General features: G+C 43.7%; 1 protein-coding gene across 1 annotated transcript in view; it reads right to left on the bottom strand.

Moving 5' to 3' along the window:
• Window positions 1-19868, bottom strand: part of LOC102444776 (uncharacterized) — a 100448-nt gene that overhangs the window by 57746 nt on the left and 22834 nt on the right. Inside the window, exons 7-12 of the mRNA XM_006110461.5 lie at window positions 19797-19841; window positions 10771-10797; window positions 10531-10575; window positions 9748-9792; window positions 7473-7526; window positions 1784-1852 (exon numbers count right to left, since the gene is read on the bottom strand). Of these exons, the coding sequence (XP_006110523.1) occupies window positions 1784-1852; window positions 7473-7526; window positions 9748-9792; window positions 10531-10575; window positions 10771-10797; window positions 19797-19841 (285 nt within the window). The remainder of the gene's footprint in view (window positions 1-1783; window positions 1853-7472; window positions 7527-9747; window positions 9793-10530; window positions 10576-10770; window positions 10798-19796; window positions 19842-19868) is intronic.

Genomic DNA, 19868 nt, shown 5'->3' with positions numbered 1-19868 from the left:
CAACTCTGTAACTTTTGTTTCCACATCACTCTCTAAAAGATCTCCAGGTAGCTGTCTTGTCACACACCAGTTCTACAAGCCAGATCCACAGGGAAGGATTGGAACTAGAGTTCATCCGCAAATTCAATTCACATGCTAATGGACTCAATCACGATGAAAGTTGGTTGGGACACTACCAACTTAACAGTCATTGAAGGTGCAAACAGCTCTTTGTGTATACTCCCATGCCAGGAAAGATACTGTCTATTAACTTTGATTCTTATCTGCTTACTTTAACTACCCAATCTTCAGATACTTACTGATTCCCTCTGCTCACTGACTCCCACCTCCCTTCCTTTTTCTTCCCTCCCCCCTCACCTTCCCCTCTCCTATTTATTTTGGGTGTTCACATCCTAAACTCATAACTGCAGTCATCCGAAGAAGTGGGCTGTGCCCATGAAAGCTCACGATACCATCTACATGTTTTGTTAGTCTATAAAGTGCTGCCAGACCATTTGTTTTTCCCCCATCTATCACATGTTATTTTGATGTGCTTAAAACCACTTTAACATATGTAACTGGCATCCAGACACACACAATGGCTACGTCTACACTGGCCCCTCTTCCGGAAGGGGCATGTAAATTTCACGAGTCGTCGTAGGGAAATCCGCGGGGGATTTAAATATCCCCCGCGGCATTTAAATAAAAATGTCCGCTGCTTTTTTCCGGCTTTTAAAAAAGCCGGAAAAGAGCATCTAGACTGGCCCCGATCCTCCGGAAAAAGTGCCCTTTTCCGGAGGGTCTTATTCCTACTTTGAAGTAGGTCTTATTCCTACTTTTTTAAAAGCCGGAAAAAAGCGGCGGACATTTTTATTTAAATGCCGCGGGGGATATTTAAATCCCCCGCGGATTTCCCTACGACGACTCGTGAAATTTACATGCCCCTTCCGGAAGAGGGGCCAGTGTAGACGTAGCCTTCAGGTTTCTGGTTCCCAGCAGTCACCGCTCTTCGACAGAGACCTGTGTATCTATCTTTCCTGACTGGCATTTTACTGCAATATCCCCAGGTGTCTAAAGGCCAGTGCCTGTGCTTTGCTTGCTCTCTGAGAGCCAAGACCAGTGTCAAACAATGATTTCTAAGCAAGCACCTTTATCCTTATTGTAAAAACATTAAAAAGAACATACAAAAATGAACAAAATAAAAGTCCCTATATGCATTTTAAAAGCTTACAAGAGGTCAGCCATCAACCTTATGGGACCCAAGTTGGTCAAAATCTTTCAAACTGTTCCGCAAAGGTTGGGGTCCTTGGACAGAAGGACCTGTCTGTTTTCTGGATCCAAATGAAGACCCTGTGTCAGTTCAAGCTTATCCTTTTATATCAAATGTCCTTCCTATGGCTCCTAGTCACTGGAAAACCCAGTCTGAATCAGTATCTTCAAACCACTCCAGAAGGGAGTAACTCTTTAGAGTTGTATTAAGGTGAAACACTGAAACTAAATCTCTCACGGATTTTTAGTACCTGGAAGAACAGTAGTAACCCTCCCTCATAGAGCAGAACACAGTCATATACAAGCCATTCATAGACTTAATACAGTAAGGCCTCCCAAAATGTTTTAATTATGCCAGTGCTAAAAAGTTGTTTTTTAAAATGTATGAGTACTTTGAATAACTGTGCAGGTACCACAACCTCAGCATTTATCATACTTTACCTGATGATATATGACAGATTTATACATTTAGCTGCTGCTGCTTTTGTTCTTTTACAAAGGCATGCACAGTATACTGTATAACTGGCATTTTTACCTTTGGGCCAGGCATTCCTATTCCAGTTTCTCCAGTCAATCCAGGTGGTCCAGGAAGGCCTCTTTCACCCTTTTTAAAAAAATAAAAAGGAAACCATTTTGCTTTTAAAACATATCAAAGCTTTGTAAGTTTCTAGAAGAACCAGACCCATGCAATGTGTCCTAAAAGGAATACATTTTGAATATGAATCACAATTTTTTTTTACTCATGTTAAGAGTTGAATATTTTAAAGCCATTGGTATTATGTTACACTCTTGGTAACCCAAACGACTGTCTTTTCCCCAGGCCCTTATGAGTCAGTCTGTGTAAAAAGCTTGCTATTTCCTGGCCACCATGATACTAACAAAAGCAAATACGTTGTTGGTTTTATTAAAGATGTGACTTTTTTCACTCCCTGCATACTTGTGTACAACTTTTCAGTGAATGTAAAGGATATGGTGTGATTATGTATTCTAAATACGATGCACAGTCTACACTGAACGGAGCTAAATAGGGGAAATCTCTAAAAACAAATAGATTAGAGTAGCTTCCCTGAAGAAGTGATGCAAGCCCAGACAGCTAGATGAGGCCCATGAATCAAAATGGGAATACAGAAGGCACTAGAAAAAAAATGGTAACAAGATAGTTTAAATTACCTGTTTCGTAAACTGCCATACTTTCTCATAGGAATAGACCAATGAAATCAATTGGATTGTTTAAATGATCCAGACATATTCAGGTATGTACAACTATGCAAGTTTAGTCCTAAGAACTCTTTCCCAGTTTTAATTTTTATGATTCAGTGACACTGTGGTCATTTTAATTTTGAATCTTCTTGCTTCTTTTACTTCCATGTGTCAGTCTTGTTATTCTATGTGTTGAGTGCTTCTGATAATAAAAGTCAGAATTTGTCCTTTTGGATTTATACATTGTAAAGGAAAATGTGGTCCACAAAATGACCACAGGGACTGATGATTATTCAGTAGATTATTCAACCTAGAATACTCAAGGAGCTGATAGAGGAGGTATCTGAGCCTTCAGCTAACATCTTTGAAAAATCATGGAAGTCAGGAAGAGATTTCAGAAGACTGGAAAGAGGCAAATATAGTGCCCATCTATAAAAAGAGAAATAAGAACAACCCAAGAAACTATAGCCCATTCAGTTCCACTTCTGTGCCAGGGAAAATAATGGAGCAAGTAATTAAGAAATTCATCTGCAAACATCTGGAAGATAATAAGGTGATAGGAAACAGACTTTAGTAAGGCATTTGACACATCGGATGACCTTTCTATCAATAAACTAGGGAAATACAACCTACATGGGGCTACTATAAGATGGGTACATAACTGGTGATAACCATTCTCAGAGTGTAGTTATTAGTGGTTCACAATCATGCTGAAAGAGCATAACAAGCGGCGTTCTGCAGGGGTCTGTTTTGGCACTGGTTCTGTTTGATATCTTCATCAGTGATTTAGAGGATGGCACAGAATACGATTATTCAGTTTGCAGATGATACCAAGCTGGGAGGAGTTGCAAGTGTTTTGGAGGATAGGGTCAAAATTCAAAATGATGTGGGCAAACTACAGAAGTGATCTGAGGTAAATAGGATGAAGTTTAATAAGGACAAATGCAAAGTACTCCACTTAGGAAGGAACAATCAGTTTCACACATAGAGAATGGAAAGTGATTGTCTAGGAAGAAGTACTGGAGAACGGGATTTAGGGGTGATAGCAGACCACAAGCTAAATATGAGTCAACAGTGTGACACTTTTGCAAAAAAAGTAAACATGATTCTGGGATGCATTAACAGGAGTGTTGTGAGCAAGGCACGAGAAGTCATTCTTCCGCTCTATTCTGTGCTGTGTAAGCCTCAACTGGGGTATTGTGTCCAGTTCTGGGCTCCACATTTCAAGAAAGATGTGGAGAAATTGGAGAGGATCCAGAGAAAAGCAACAAGAATGATTAAAGGTCTAGAGACCATGACCTATGAAGGAAGACTAAAAGAATTAGGTTTGTTTAGTTTAGAAAAGAGAAGACTGAAAAGGGGACATGATAGTGGTTTTCAAGCATGTAAAAGGGTGTGTGATGGGGCAGCAGAGGCCCACACTTGCAGCCCTTCCCTCCTTATGGGGGACAGGCAGCAGAACAATGTGGGGTGGAAACTGTTGCCCCGCGTGACTGAGCCGGGGCAGCAGAACGGCTCAACGCCAGGCTCACTAAACGGGGTGGGGGAATACCAGGAGGCGAGGCCTGGCGCATGCGCCGGTGGTGCTGCACAAGGGGATGACCCACCCGGTGTTGCCGGGCAACCACATGCCGCCCCAGCTGACAGAGCCGGTGCACTTGGGGCCGACTAGGGAGGCGTGGCCGCGCAGCGCAGTACTTCCCCCGTGGACTGTGGGCGGGGTAACGTCAGTGGGGACGCCAAAGGGCGAACCGGGGCAGAAGCCAGGGGAATAAAAGGGCTAGAGGAGACACTGGGGGAGGACAAAGATGCAGGAGGAGAGGAGGAGAATAAACAGAGAAAGGAAGAAGGAGCTGAAGAGGGACTAGGACAGGAAAGGTCCAGAGTGCAGGAGACCACAGACAAAGGGGCGTGGTGCGTCCAGGACGCCGGGAGGAAAGGCCCAGCGGACATGGAGCCTGGTGAGCCAAGAGGGGGAGGAAGCGGCCCAGGGCAGGGCTAGGGAAGTAAGCCTGCAGACTGACGAGTTAAGGGGCAGCACCCAGTCAGTCAGGTCGCAGGGGGAGGCTCAGCTGCCCTTTGACCTTAGGGCCCTGGGTCAGGATTCGGAGAGAGGGCGGGCCTGAGTCCCTCTTCCCTCCCTCCACTACATACCGCCCCAGCCAATTGGAGCAGCATTCGTGATGGCAGCCAGGAGAGTAGCCCTACGAGGCCCGACGGGGCCAGTAACTAGAGGACCAGACTAATGGATCCTTTCACAGGGTATTACAAAAAGAATTGTTTTCCTTAGCCGGTGATGATAGGACAAGAAGCAATGGGCTTAAATTGCAGCAAGGCAGGTTTAGGTTGGACATTAGGAAAAACTTGCTAGCTGTCTGGGTGTTTAAACACTGACACTGCCTAGAGAGGCTGTGGAATCTCCATCTCTGGAGATATTTAAGAGCAGGTTGGATAGACATCTATCAGGGATGATCTAGATGGTGCTTGTTCCTGCTGTGAGGGCAGGGGACTGGACTTGATGATCTCTTGAGGTCCTTTCCAGTTCTATGATTCTATGTTAGTATGGGAAAGAGATGAAGCACCAAGAGAAAGAAGGCATTTTCCCAGTATTGTTTATGAAGTATATCCTGCATACACACAAGTTTCTAACTGAAAAGTTGGTTAGTTAAATGACTGAACCCTGGAAGTTAAGGGACTAATCCAAAGCCCACTCAGGTACATGGAAAGACACTGACTTCAGTGGGCTTTGGATCAGACCCATAGCATTTAACATTCAAAAACCAGATGTTTTAAAAGTATTTAGGCACCTAGCTGTCACTGATAGCCTGCTTATTTTTATACTTCTCTTCAAGCCTACATTCGAGCACTTGATCTTACTCCTGTCATTATTAATGGCAAAAACTCCAGTTGACTTAAATGGTGACGGTTTAACCCCGCACTATAGGATTGGTAGCACCATAGAAGGCTGGAGTCCTAGGAACATGGGAATTTCCATATTGAATCAGACCTGTGGTCCAGCTAGTTCACTGTATTATCTCTATGAGAGGGCAGAACCAGATATTTCAGAGGAAGGTGTGAGAATCCCATAGGAGATAGATGTGGAATAATTTGCACAGCATTAGTTTTCATCCTGGTCTGTAATTGACAGCAATAGGTTATGTCCTTAAGCATGAAGTTTAATATTCCCTCCAACATCGTTATCATAATTAATTATAAACTGCTCTGGATATTCTTAGGACTGTCAGCAGTAAGGCCTTGTCTATACTGACATGTTTTGTCACCAAAAACTGCCTTTTGGTGACAAAACAGTGTGAACATTTACACTGCAATGTGACTTTTGTTGGAAAAACCATGTGGTTTTAGCGACAAAAAACTTCTAGCTATGCGAGACACATTTTTCTCTTCCCCTCCCTTTATTATTGAGAAAGGAGAGTCCACACTGGCTCTGTTTGTTTGCTGAGAGGAGTGGCTTCCGCCAGTATCCTACAATACCTTCCCTGATGGCTATGCTCATTGTTTTGTGATCTCTGCTACCGTGCAGGCATGCACTTCTTGCTTTCCAAAGCTCTGGGAAGTATCTGGCAGCTGAATAAGCTGCTCTGTTTGGGGAACAAACAAATAGCAAATAATTGGAATGCTGTGGTTCTGCCCTGCTAGGAACACAGCAGCAGGCAAACTGCTGCTGCTGGGGAAGGGGCTCAAGAGACTGCTGTTCTGCTTTGACATTCTTTAGCATGGAGCGCTCACAGAGGCATGAGGGAATCCCAAGAAGTGAAAGGATCAGCTCTGCCTTCTCACAATACTGCACTGTGGGATGCTTACCCACATTGTTTTGCTCTGTCAACAGGGTGCTAGCAATGTGACCATGAAATGTTGACAATGGAAGGCAGAAAAAACGGTTTGACCAGTTTTCACTTTCGGCAACTTTAGCATGTTGACAGCATTTTTGTTGCCAAACCTTCACAGTGTAGACCTAGTCCTAGGTACTAGCAATTGCCCTTGGAGTGGATTTAATTGCATGTGAGTGGGAATGGGGTGTGCAATGGCATCAGTAGTTATGCTGGTTATGAGAACAATCAACCCATCAACAGGTAAAGGACAGAAGGAAGTGCAAAGGAGGCTGCCAGGGATCCCAAAATCTCAGGATGGTGAGATCTTGCCCACTCCATCCCTGGAGCCTAGTCTAAAGGGAAGGATTACTACCAGTTACATGTTGCAGCACAAAGTTGTACTGGTAGAGGGCACCTAATAACTCGCACACTGGTGTCATAAGCTTGAAAACATTCCACCTGTTTGAGGTGGTCCAAAAGGTAGAGAAGAGAATTTGTGATATTGCCATAAGAGAGTTCTTCTGAAAGTCCAGAAGGCTGATAATGTAAAAATAGCACCTCCTTATTCAATGTTGTTCACAGTGCAGATTCCAAGTCTGATTTATGTACTTTACTGATGCATGTAAGTTTTGATTTGAATTTCACTTGTTAGCATTACAGAGCCAATTCAGCTATAAGAGAACAAAATGGATTTGATCTCTTTTCATACATAATGAACAAGACTATTCAATGAGATCAGGCTGCAGGACTCGTATTACTAATAAGAAGGCACAATCTGAAGGAAACACAGTTTGGCTTTCAGATTCCAGGCTGAATTTTCATGGTTGACACAAGTGAAACACATTTGTTTTCTAAATTGAACACATTTGATATATGAAGTGGTAAGCAATAAACAATTTTTGGAGTAATAATATACTTTCAATGTTCAAGAATAGGATATAAGTAACTCTACTGAAAAGACAACATCCAGCTAAATCTAATGTAGTAAACACCTGGAACAAACTAACGCTGTACTATGTAACTTGCTGGGACATTGGATAGATGGATTACTTGCAGTCCCCATTTAGCCAAAACCGCTTGAACAGAAGGGGAAAGCGAAGGTGAGGAAGAGCATTATTGTGGTTTGGACAACTATATTTGTCTTTTAACATTAAAAAAAAAAAAAAAAAAAAGAGGAGATCCTTTTATTCTTGCCTTTGATCCTTGAACACCTTCTGGGCCTTGGTCTCCTGGGAGCCCTTGGGAACCCTGTTAAAACACAAACTTTTTTTCAGAATTTTTCAGGCCTTCAGAGCAAGGAATTTTTAGAAACAATCAATAATTTACTGCAATCTTTTGTTACAAACAATTCAAAATTAAGCATCTGAGGACAGAAGCTGGTTCTTTTGTAGAATAGAAGTAAACAGTTTCTAAATCTACACCATCACCACAACAATACTGTAAGCTTATCTAGATATTAGTATTGTAGGGTTTGGGAGTTTTTACTGTATCCAATAAAAGGGTGTTAGGGAAAATGTAATATATTTAAAATGTGTAACTGACTTTTTTGGGTTGCATATTTTTCATAAAGATACTGATTTTTATTATGTGATATAACAAGTTTGTGTATATGATAGATTCTACTAAAGTAATAGACACAAGAATGGGGTTTTTAAGTGCAAAACCTCATTGCCTCCAGTGGGAACAGAACGGATTCAAAATGTACAAATGAGCAATATACTGGGTTGTTCTAATTCCTTCATAAAATGGGAATATAATTTATCAATATATACCACTTTCAACTCCTTTCAGGAAACAATAAAACAGGCTAGATCTTCAGCAGGTATAAACTAGTATAGCTTCTCTGACTTGGCTAACTGCACTGACTTCAAAGGACCTATGCCAGTTTCCATCAGCTGAGGCTCTGGCCCATCTAGTTTGATTTATATGGGTAACAGCTCACTAGTACACTCATTTATTTCAACAGTTTGTTGCCCAGGGCTCCTACAGGGTATCTTGTTATCAGTGATATTTCGTTGCCCACATTTCTACTTACATCAGCTACAGGTTGCACCTCCATAAACCGGGACTCTCATCTGGCAACATCTGTGGTCCAGGAGGACCACGGATGTTGCTGAAAAAGAGAGCCCAGGGCAGGAGGGCCAGTAGCTGAGAGCCCAGCGAAAGGCAAGCCTGGTGATAGTGAGGCCAGGACCTCAGCAACCCGGTGCCAGTAGCAGGGCTATGGTAGTGAGGCAGGGGCAGCCTGGCAACACAACTGGGACCAGGGCAGTCTGTGCTTGCCAGCCTGGCAGCGGGGTTGTGGCACTGCAACCCGAGCGAAGCTGCATGCCATCCTGGCAGTGGGGACAGGGCCACGTCAGCCTGGCTGGCAGTAAGTTTGGGCCGCAGCAGCCCAGCAAGGTGAGCTCTTCTGGGGCCATGGCAGCGGTACCGCGACAACTCAGCTGGTGCCGCGGCAGGTCGGCAACCCATTCGGGGTCACGTGCCAGTTGGTGATGGGGTTGGTGCTGTGGCAGCAGAGCCAGGGCTGCATGCTGCTGTACCAGCAGCAGGCCTGGAGCAGCAGTTATGACTGCGGGCCCAGCCCAGCCATGTTGCACAGCCAGCAGCAGGGCCGAAGGAGTGGGCAGCGGGGAAGGGTGACAAGCTGAGGGGGCTGGTGGAAGGGGACCTTCCCTGGTCCAGCAAAATTCCTCATCCAGGACTGCTCAGGTCTCAAGGGTACCCGACCTGTGAAGTCCGACCTGTACTTACTTATGATGTGACAGTGGTTGGCAGGCCTGACATTTTACGTGCTTTCTATTTCCTAAAACTTGTTGCATATTGTCATTTTCTGCCTAATCAAGGTTTTAGTCACCTGCTCCTTATTCAAGGCAATGAAGACAATGAGGGTGAAATCCTGGCTCTGTTGCAATCAGTGGGGCTGCGTCTACACTGGCATGATTTTGCGCAAATACTTTTTACGGAAAAGTTTTTCCATTAAAAGTATCTATGCACGAGAGCGTCTATACTGGCATGTGCCTTTTCACAAAAGATTTGCTTTTGCGCAAAAGCATCCATGCCAGTATAGATGCTCTCTTGCGCAAGAAAGCTCTGATGGCCATTTTAGCCATCGGGCTTTCTTGCGCAAGAAATTAACGTTGCTGTCTACACTGGTCCTCTTGCACACGAATACTTGCACAAGAGGGCTTATCCTTGAGCAGGAGCGTCAGAGTATTTGCGCAAGAACCACTGATTTTGTACATTACAACGTCAGTGTTCTTGCGCAAATACTCGTGGCCAGTGTAGACAGGTGGCAAGATTTTGTGCAAAAGCAACCACTAATGTAGACACAGCCTGGGACTGGCTCTAGAACTCTAGGCAGGTGAGCTAGTCACCTCAGCGTGGCCATGCTATGAACTACTAGAATGATTTTACAGCTTTGCAAAGCACCAAGGAAGCAAAGTACATCTGTTCTGTTTGTTACCTGTAAACCTCTCGGTCCTGAGTGACCAGCTGGACCTTCTGGACCCTGAAAAGCAAGAAGAAAAAAAACAGCTACAGAAATCTGAAACTTCTGAAAATATATTTGGATACATTAAAATATAGTTTGAAGAACACCAAGAAAATAAATCAAGAAGATGTCAACAATTTGCAAGAAAGTACCGCATAATATGAAAACTGAGATATAGTAGTTATACTTATAGTATGAGATTGAAATTGAAGTCAGATACCAAGATCCTGCAGGGTCAAGTTTTACATATACTTCATTAAACATGTTTATTGATACCATACACTTCAAGCCCATTGCTAAGTTAAAACACTGGTTTTCATTTTCACAGTCATGCACCTCTCACCCCATCTTTCCCCTTAAGAGTGGGTGTGATTCTGCTCCTGCCGAAGTCAATGAGAGTTTTGCCAGTTTCTGAAGTGGAAGTAGGCTTGAGCCTTAAACTCAAAAACATTAAAATATAAGTGCTGCTGGGATAATTACTGCAAAATTACCTTTGTTCAGTTTACCTTTATTTGATTGATCTTAAACTTCGTCAGTTGTGTTCTCCCTCAGCTTTATATATAACATTTACACTGACTCTCCCACAATCCCCATTTTTCAAGGATAACACATTTTAAATATCAGGCAATTGTGTTCTGCAACTTCTCCATAATCCATTTCACTGTACATTAGGAGAAACATTGTTCTAGTTCTAAAGTGTAATAAGGAGATAGATAGATGTTTTCCCTAAAGTGTAATAAGGAGATAGATACTTACTCTGTCACCTTTTATCCCTGGAGTGCCACAGTCACCTCTTTCTCCCTTAAGAAACAAATCATAAACATTCAAAAAGTTTACTTAGCATTACAAGAATATTTTTATTCAGTATATCTTCCTGCCAGCACATGTCCCAAATGCTACATTTTTTTCTGAACAGCCAGCCAACAAAATATGTTGACATGTATAACTACAAGACAATATCAACATGTCAAGAAAAGTTCCTACTGCAAATCATACCTTTTCTCCTTTGTAGCCAGATTTTCCCTGGAAAAAGAAACAAAAAATATTGGAAAACATTTTAACCAGATTTAAGTAAATTAAATGTGACAAACTTACACAAGCTGGTACTCCATGGTCTTTTATCGAAAAACATAACACTTCAGGCTCTAATAAATATTCAGATATGACAGCGGTTTCCAACCGCTGGTCTGTGCACCAATGCCGGACCATGAACCGCTGGGTGCCGGGCCACGCCCATGGGGTTGGGATATACTCTGAGCGCGTGTCCGGGGGCTGTTGGAGCTGAAGCTGGCTGTTTGCAGCTGCTCTGGGGGCCAGGGCTGGAGTAAATACTTTGGCAGACTGGTATTCATTATTTGTATCATGAATACACAGATAAAAGGTTGGTGGTCCACCAAAACTTTGTGAATGGGTTTGCTGGTCCACAGTTTAAAAAAGATAAGATATGACATGAGATACAACACTGGATTTCCAATTGAGGTGACAAAATTGCTATGTTTGAGATAGCTACCTATAATAATATATGTTATGTGCTCAAAATACCATATGTCAATGCAATTTTAAATTGTGATTAATTACACAAAGTCTGGAGATCTAGAGTTAAGGTTGACACTCCTTTAAATCTAAGGTTCCAAAAAGGCAGAGGTGGTATGAATACTGTGAGGACATCAAGGTTTGAGACTTGTTGCCAAACTTTTTTAAAAATTAGAGGGAAAAAAGCATGGGGAAAAAAATTCAGTGCCCTGCACAAAAACAGTGCCACATTCCTAGATGCCAACTTATCTTGCCGGGGGGGTTATCGAACACCCTCTCTGCTCCAGGCCCCATCCCTACTCCATTACTTCCCCAAAGTCTCTGTCCTGCCTCTTCCCACTCCTGCTCCACCACTACCCCACCTATTCCTCACCTCCTCCTGCAAGTGCACTCCATCTCCACTCCTTTCCTCCCTCCCAGAGCTTCAATGCCGCAAATTAAATGTTTGTGGCACTCTGGAAGTGCTGGGAGGGAGGGAGGGAGGGAGGGAGGGAGAGTTGGTCAGTGCAGGGCCTGTAGGGGAGCCTGGACAACCCCTCCTTGACTAGAATAATACTGTCTGCATTGTCCGGCCCTGCCTCGACTGGACTAACAATGGCTGTCTTGCCCAAAGTGTGGATTTCTAATGCAAACTCAGGCCTGACTCAGGCCTGACTCAAGGAGCTTTGAGACTCAGGAGTGCTTTAAACAGTAGTGCGTAGGGAGTATGGTTTAGTGAAACCATGCCAAGAACATTGGGAGAAATCTGGTACTGGTACATGATATTTCTGATAAGCAAAAAATCTCAGCTACAGCCACAGAACTGTCAATCAAGTATATAGTTTTTGGCAATAGTCTGAATAGCAGGATGTATGACAAATATGGGCATAATAGATACTTTATGCAATATGTAATCAATTGGTAGATATTACTAGAATGACCAAGTCGACTATAAATATAGGTGTAGAAAAAGTAATCAGTGGGAGAGAGGGAGGGAGCAGGTTCTGCTCGTTGTAACTAGAAGTAATGGACCCCTTCACACCGGCTGCAGCAGTGCATGGTGTCCCGATGGGTGGGAATCAAAGGGACAATGACCTCCTGCCTGGTACTGTAGGTAGAATACAGGTGAAGTGTAAGTGAACTAGGCTTAATTATTGTATTACAATAATATTCTATTAATTGCTTTTGCATTGCTTTGCGCTCTATTAATTGCTTTAGAATGTATACTATTTAAGGTTTAAAGTGTGTAGTCATTTGTTTTTAAGGCTTGTAAAAGTTAAATAAGCAACTATATTTACTGCTTAAAGCTTGTAATAAATAAGTACGGGTATGTCTACACTACAAAGTTAGTTCAAACTAACGGACGTTAGTTCGAACTAACTTTCATAGGTGCTACACTACCGCTGTTAGTTCGAATTTAATTCGAACTAACGGAGCGCTTAGTTCGAACTAGGTAATCCCCATTCCACGAGGATTAAGCCTAGTTCGAATTTACTAGTTCGAATTAAGGGCTGTGTAGACCCTTAATTCGAACTAGTGGGAGGCTAGCCCTCCCCAGCTTTCCCTGGTGGCCACTCTGGCCAACACCAGGGAAACTCTACTGCCCCCCTTCCGGCCCGAACCCCTTAAAGGGGCACGGGCTGGCTACGGTGCCCGTGCCGGTGCAAGCCTGCCAGCACCCAGCCAGCAGACCCTGCACGTGGCACGGATCAAGCCACCCACCCGATGCCCCTCAGCCCTCCTCCTCTTCCCGGGACCAGGCTGACGGCTCCCGGGAGCTTGCCCGGGACCGCAAGAGGCGGGCACCTGCCTGGGCTAGTGCGGACATCGTGGACCTCGTCCACGACCTCCGCACTAGGCACAGGAAAGTGGCTGGCGAGGGCAGGAGAGCTGCCAGCCTGGCCACCCAGGAGCAGGTGTGCATGAAAATCAAGGGGGTCCACTGAGACCCCTGACCCTGAGCCCTGAGCTTACAATGGCCATACTGGGTCAGACCAAAGGTCCATCTAGCCCAGTAGCCTGTCTGCCGACAGCGGCCAACCCTGGGGACCCTGGAGGGGATGGACCGAAGACAGTGACCAAGCCATTTGTCTCGTGCCATCCCTCTCCAGCCTTCCACAAACTTTGGGCAGGGACACCACTCCTACCCCCTGGCTAATAGCAGTCCATGGACCCAACCTCCATGACTTGATCTCACTTCCCTTTAAACTCTGTTCTAGTTGTAGCCTTCACAGCCTCCTGCAGCAAGGAGTTCCACAGGTTGACTCTTTGCTTTGTGAAGAAGAACTTTCTGTTACTAGTTTGAAGCCTGCTACCCATTCCTTTCCTTTGGTGTCCTCTAGTCCTTCTTTATGGGAACTAATGAAGAACTTTTCTGTATGCACCCTCTCCACCCAACTCCTGCTTTTAGAGACCTCTATCCTGTCCCCCCTCCGTCTCCTCTTTTCTAAGCTGAAAAGTCCCAGTCTCTCTAGCCTCTCTTCATATGGGACCTGTTCCCAACCCCTGATCATTTTAGTTGCCCTCCCCTCTCCCAGCCTCTCTCTTCCCCTCTCCCACCTCCTTTTCCCAGTCTCCCCCAGTTTTGTTCAATAAAGACAGATTCCATTTTTTAACACAATTGTCCTTTATTTTGTACATCAAGAAGAGGGGCTAGGGAAGGGTAAGTGGAAGGAGGTGAGGGAGGAATGGGGTATGCGCCCCTGATGGGGAGGACTGGGCTTGCTCTGCGGGCTTTTGGGGTGGAAGCTCTCCTGCAGCCCCCCAATTGCCCCCTCTCCCCAGATGGCAGCCTGTGGCAAGTGCAGCCGGTCTGATGGCCGAGTGCTGTGATGTGCCCAGTGTGGGTACTCCGGGCAATCCAAGCCAGGACTGCTTTGCAAGCGGGGCACCCCTGAGAACTGTCTGTCTGGGGTGGGGGTCGGGACCCTTTAAGCACAGCCCTCAGCTAGCCTGAGACAGCATCTCCACGCTCTAAGTCCTCCTCAGATGCCCTGCCGGCACTGCTTCCGGCCATCCTTAAGCCCGGTTCAGGGTCCACTTAATGTGGACATGCTAGTTCGAATTAGCAAAACGCTAATTCGAACTAGTTTTTTAGTCTGGATCCGTTAGTTCGAATTAGCTTAGTTCGAATTAACTAATTCAAACTAAGTTAGTTCGAATTAACGTTGTAGTGTAGACGTACCCTACTTGCTTAAGTCTCTCTGGAGTGTCCTGGTGTGCCTTGGATCTAAAAACCAAACCATATGACGATGCCGCTGGAGGATAAAAAGCACTGGAGGGAAGGGGAGGTGAGAGGAGCTTGGAACTAGTGGATTCACTGCACCCGCTAATTTTCCCCCATGGATTCGCCAGCTAAGAAGCACCCATGGAGTCAGCACTTATGACTGCATTTGTGTTTTTTCCAATCCTTGTATGATAGTTGTATGAGTAGAAAGGCTAGAAAGTTGAATCCAGTGTTAATAACTGCAAGTGACAAAATGAAACAATGCAGATATTCTTCTTTCTATTGTAAATTAATTTTCCAAGTCCTGCAAGGATATTGGCCTGTGCAGATCCCAGCATTTGCGTGGAATCTCATTAAGTCCATGAAAGCATGTCAATCACATGGCTGGATCAGGGACACAGTGACAACTACTTTACTAGTAAGGTTTGATAAAGCTCATCAGGAATTCTCGAACTTTTTCATAGCATGGACCACATATCAGCATGTTTTGCAGACCACCTTCCCTCACACTCACAGTCACAAGCATGACCTCCACTTACCTCTATCATCATGTGTTCCCTATATCAAATACAGCAATTTTTAAATGGAAAAGTAAGATTTTGCTCCTATTTAATATATTACAATGAACTTAGGCCTGTGTTATGCAGGAAAATAGAATAGATGGTAAAAAATGGTTCCTTATAGCTCCCACCCTCCAAATCTATGACTATCAGTAGGAAACACATTCATCGTTTCCAAGGCCAGAGGGGACAATTGTGATAATCTAGTTTGACCTCATATGTAATACAGGCTATAGAACTTTTCCAAAATAATTCCTAGAACAGATCTTTTAGAAAAAAGCATCCAATTTTGATTTAAAAATTGCCTGTGATAGAAAATCCACCATAGCCCTTGGCAATTTTTTTCCAATGGTTACTTATTCTCACTGTTAAATGTATACCATATTTCTCTATCTGAATTTGTTTAGTTTCATCTTCCAGCCATTGGACCATTTTCTATATTTCTCTGCTAGACTGAAGGACCCATTATCAAATATTTGTTCCCCATGTTAGTATTTATAGACCGTAATTAAATCACCTCTTATACCTCTTTATTTAAAGATAAATAAACTGAGCACTTTGATATTATCACTGTAAGGCATGTTTTCAAATCATTTAATTTCTAGTTGCTTTTCTCTGAATCCTAAGTTATCAAAAATTCCTAACTGTCAGGGTGGTCAAATATTGGAATAAATTGCTAAGGGAGGTGGTGGAATCTCCCTCTCTGGAGATATTTAAGAACAGGTTAGATAGACATCTGTCAGGGATGGTGTAGACGGAGCTTGGTCCTGCCTTGAGGGCGGGGGGCTGGACTCGATGACCTCTCGAGGTCCCTTCCAGTCCTATGATTCTATGAACATCTCTCTTGAAATCTGCACACCAGAACTGGACAAAGTCTTCCAGCAGCAGTCACACCAGTGCCAAATACAGAGTAAAATAACCTCTCTGCTGCTACTTGAGATTATCCTGAGATATGCGACTTTGTTTAAAGCCTTACTAAAAATCAATATACAGGCAAACCCCGAGTTACGCGGATCCGACTTATGTCGGATCCGCACTTATGAACGGGGCTTTCTCGCCCCGGAGCTCGCAGGCGGTGGGATCGCCCAGAGCGCAGCGGTCCCGCCACCTCGACCTCCGGGGTGAGAAAAGCTGCTCCGGGTGCCCTTGGTCTGCTGGGGACCGTCTCCAGCAGACCAGGGACACCGGGAGCAAAGCCGCAGCGGCGGCGGGGTGCCGCGCCTCTGAGGCTTTGCCAGAGCAAAGCCTCAGAGGCGCGGCACCCCGTCGCCGCCGCCGCTTTGCTCCCGGTGCCTCTGGTCTGCTGGGGACCATCTCCAGCAGACCAGGGACACCGGGAGCAAAGCCTCAGAGGCGCGGCACCCCGCCGCCGCTGCGGCTTTGCTCCCCGTGTCCCTGGTCTGCTGGGGGTGGGGGCGCAGCTAGTGCGCCCCCCCCAGCAGACCAGGCTTTTGTTGTGGACCCTGGGGTAGAGCAGCTGGGGTGCTGCCGGGTTGGTCCTGCAGGGACCTACCTGGCAGCCCAGCGGTTCTGTCCCAGGCTCGAGATTCAGCCGCTGTTGAAACTGATCAGTCAGTGCCTGATTCCAGGAAGTTGGGGGCAAAGCAATTCTGCCTCCAGCTTCCTGTAGTCAGCCCCTGGTCAGTTTCAACAGCAGCGGCTGAATCTGGAGCCAGTTCCGACTTACATACAAATTCAACTTAAGAACAAACCTATAGTCCCTATCTTGTACGTAACCCGGGGACTGCCTGTATTTCATGTCCACAGTTGCTCCGCATCTGGGATAGGCCAGTAATCCTGTCAAGAAGAAGCCTGACTCTGGTGGGACTCAAATTCACATCCTTTGAATACTCTCTCACCTCTAGGAAGCCAATGCACTATCCACTGTGCTTTTGAGCCTCTATTAGACAGCAGGCCACTCATCCACTTCATATGTGCCCTATTAATTTTTTATTACTCTAGTTTTTTAATCCAAATGTGCAGTAATAAGCCAAACACCTTATAGAAGTTTATTACTGTGATGTTATCCGATTAAAATATAACCATGGAAAATCACTGCTGTTATATAATTGCAACGAATTTTATACAAAGTGTATTATGTGGCCAGAAAGGATTAAGCATTCTGCAAGCTAAATGACCCAGAGTTAATCTTTAAAGACATGTTAGAAAAGTATGTAAATGATAAGTAAGGTCATTCCATGTTAGATAAGATAGAACTCTGAAGAGCAAACCTGCAATTTTAGAGAATTGAAGTTATACTAATTGTATGTGTACACTTGTATCTTGATAGAAGTTAGCGATGTAAACACACAGTTCTAGTTTGTCACTGTAGCTATTGACTCAAAGATCAAAAGGAAATACTAACAAATGAACTGTCAATGTAGTAAAAGTCTCAGTGGGATAGCCATGTTAGTCCGTAACTTTAAAAATGAGTAGTTCTGTGGCACCTTAGAGGCTATCCAAAATATGTACATAGTATCATGAGCATTTCTGGACAAAACCCACTTCTTCAGATGAGATATCTGATGAAGTGGGTTTAGCTCACAAAAGCTCATGATACTATCTAGTCTCTAAGGTGCCACAAGACTACTTGTTTGTAAACATAGTAATATCACTGTTTTCAATTAGATGAATTGTGTAGCAGGAAAATGGGCAATTGCTTTATGTTAATCCCGAACACTAATTACTGATAGTGCTTAGGAAATAGATGTGTTTCAAAATCTCCATAATTGCCTATTGTTCATCTGAGGATTCTGGCCTGTCAAAAGACAACCTGGAACTGAATAAAAAGCCCATGGGCCTGATCCTTTTTATCTCACAGACACTTAAACTTCATCGGGGGCGGGGAGGGGGGTTTGAGTCACAAGATTGAGATTACCAGGCCTGCCTGTATTCACCCTAAATGTGGATATTGGACTATAACCTATGGACCAATTCTGAAAGAATTATTTGCAACTACAAAGCTCACTACCCTTTACTATATAAATGAACTTAAAAACAACAAATAGTCTTGCAGTACATTAGAGACTAACAAAAAATGTAGATGGCATCATGATCTTATCCTCATCATATATTTGACTTGGGTGTCTGGGTAGGGGCCTAAGGCTGGATTGCTTTAAGGTAACTCTGTTGTTGGCTTCTGGGTAACCTGCAAGGCATAATAGAAGCTGTTTTGTACTGGTTTGGTAAATCTAAGTATTGGAATATTCATCAGCATTGGGGACTGACTGCCCCATTCTTTACAGTTCACCCTAACTGAGTGTGGCTCTCTGGGACTTTAGTCACAATTACATCAACACTATTTCCTTTAACTATCAAACATGTAATCTCATAAAAAAATCAAATTAGTTTGGCAGGATCTATTTTCCATTAACACATGCCGATTTGTATTAATTGTATTATCTGCCTTTAATACTTTATTACTTGAGTTGTGTATTATCTCACTGGAGATTTTTAAGAGCAGGTTAGACAAACATCTATCAGGGAAGGTCTAGATAAGAAGGTCTAGATAAGATAAGGCAATAAAATGGTTGCAGTTTACCTGGGTTAGTCCTGGTGGGCTGCTGCTACTATATTCACCTGCACCTCCACAGGTACAGGAGATCACAGCTCCCATTGGCTGGGAATGGCGATCCGTGGGCAATGGGAGCTGCAATTCCTGTACCTGCAAAGGCAGAGATAAATATAGTGGTGTGGAAGTCGCCAGGGGCTTACCCAGGCAGACTGGAACTGACTCATGGGCTGGTATTTGCTAACCCGGGGTCTAGATGGTGCAGGGGCCTGCCAATGAGTGCAGAGGAATGGAATTGGTGACCTCTCAAAATTCCTTCCAGTCCTATGATTAGCCCATTCCATTATCTTGCCCAGATTGATGTCAGACTGACAGGCCTCTAAGTCCTGGGTCATCTTGATTATCCTTTGTAAATATTGGCACAACATTGGCTTTCTTCTAGTTTTCTGGAATTTCCCAAGTGTTCCAAGATTTACTGAAAATCACCATTAATGGTCCCAATGAGCTCCTCAGTCAGCCATTTAAAAACTCTTGGATGCAAGTGATCTGGACTTAGTGATTTTAAAATGTCTAACTGCTACTTAATATCATCCTGAGATACCAGTAGAAAGACAAGAGTGTTATCTTCATGTGATATGATTATATCATCTGTTTCCCCCCAAATACTGAAATAGGTATTAAATACTTCTGTCTTTTCCAGATTATTATTGATGATTTTATCATTTCCATCTAGTAATGGACCAATGCAATAGTTAGGATTCTTTTTTTTCCAATATACTAAAAACCCCCTCATTCTAATTGTTCTTAACTCTGCTGGCCATACACTTCTCCTTCTGTCCTTTTGCTTCCTCAATCAATTTTCTACAATTCCTAACAAGGATGATGCCAGTGTTATGTGCACTATAATGTGAACTAAAGATATCAAATATAGACGACTAAGCCATTTGAGGAGAGCACATAATCTAATGCAAGTGTGTAATTATAACTCCCATTAGTATTAAATAGAAGTTATTAATGTTCTTTAAACAACAATACTCCTTTTCAGTTTTTCTAGCTCTTCCATGTCTTGTATTAATGAATCACTGGTTGGTAAACTGGAAGTGAAAATTCTGCTTGACTATTATAATGTTTATTGCAAATAAAGGATTACTTCCTTGAAGTAAATAAATAAAGTAATGAATAGAGAAAAGAGAATACTGATTTCTTTTTTTACCTCTGTTCCATCTTTTCCTGGAATTCCATTAAGACCTGCATCCCCCTATGAAGAATTCAATATCAGTCAAAC

Source organism: Pelodiscus sinensis, chromosome 7 (assembly GCF_052426305.1).
Source record: "Pelodiscus sinensis isolate ZL-2025 chromosome 7, ASM5242630v1, whole genome shotgun sequence".
In the NCBI taxonomy this organism is placed as follows: Eukaryota; Metazoa; Chordata; order Testudines; family Trionychidae; genus Pelodiscus; species Pelodiscus sinensis.
This window is presented reverse-complemented; position numbering and strand designations above follow the sequence as displayed.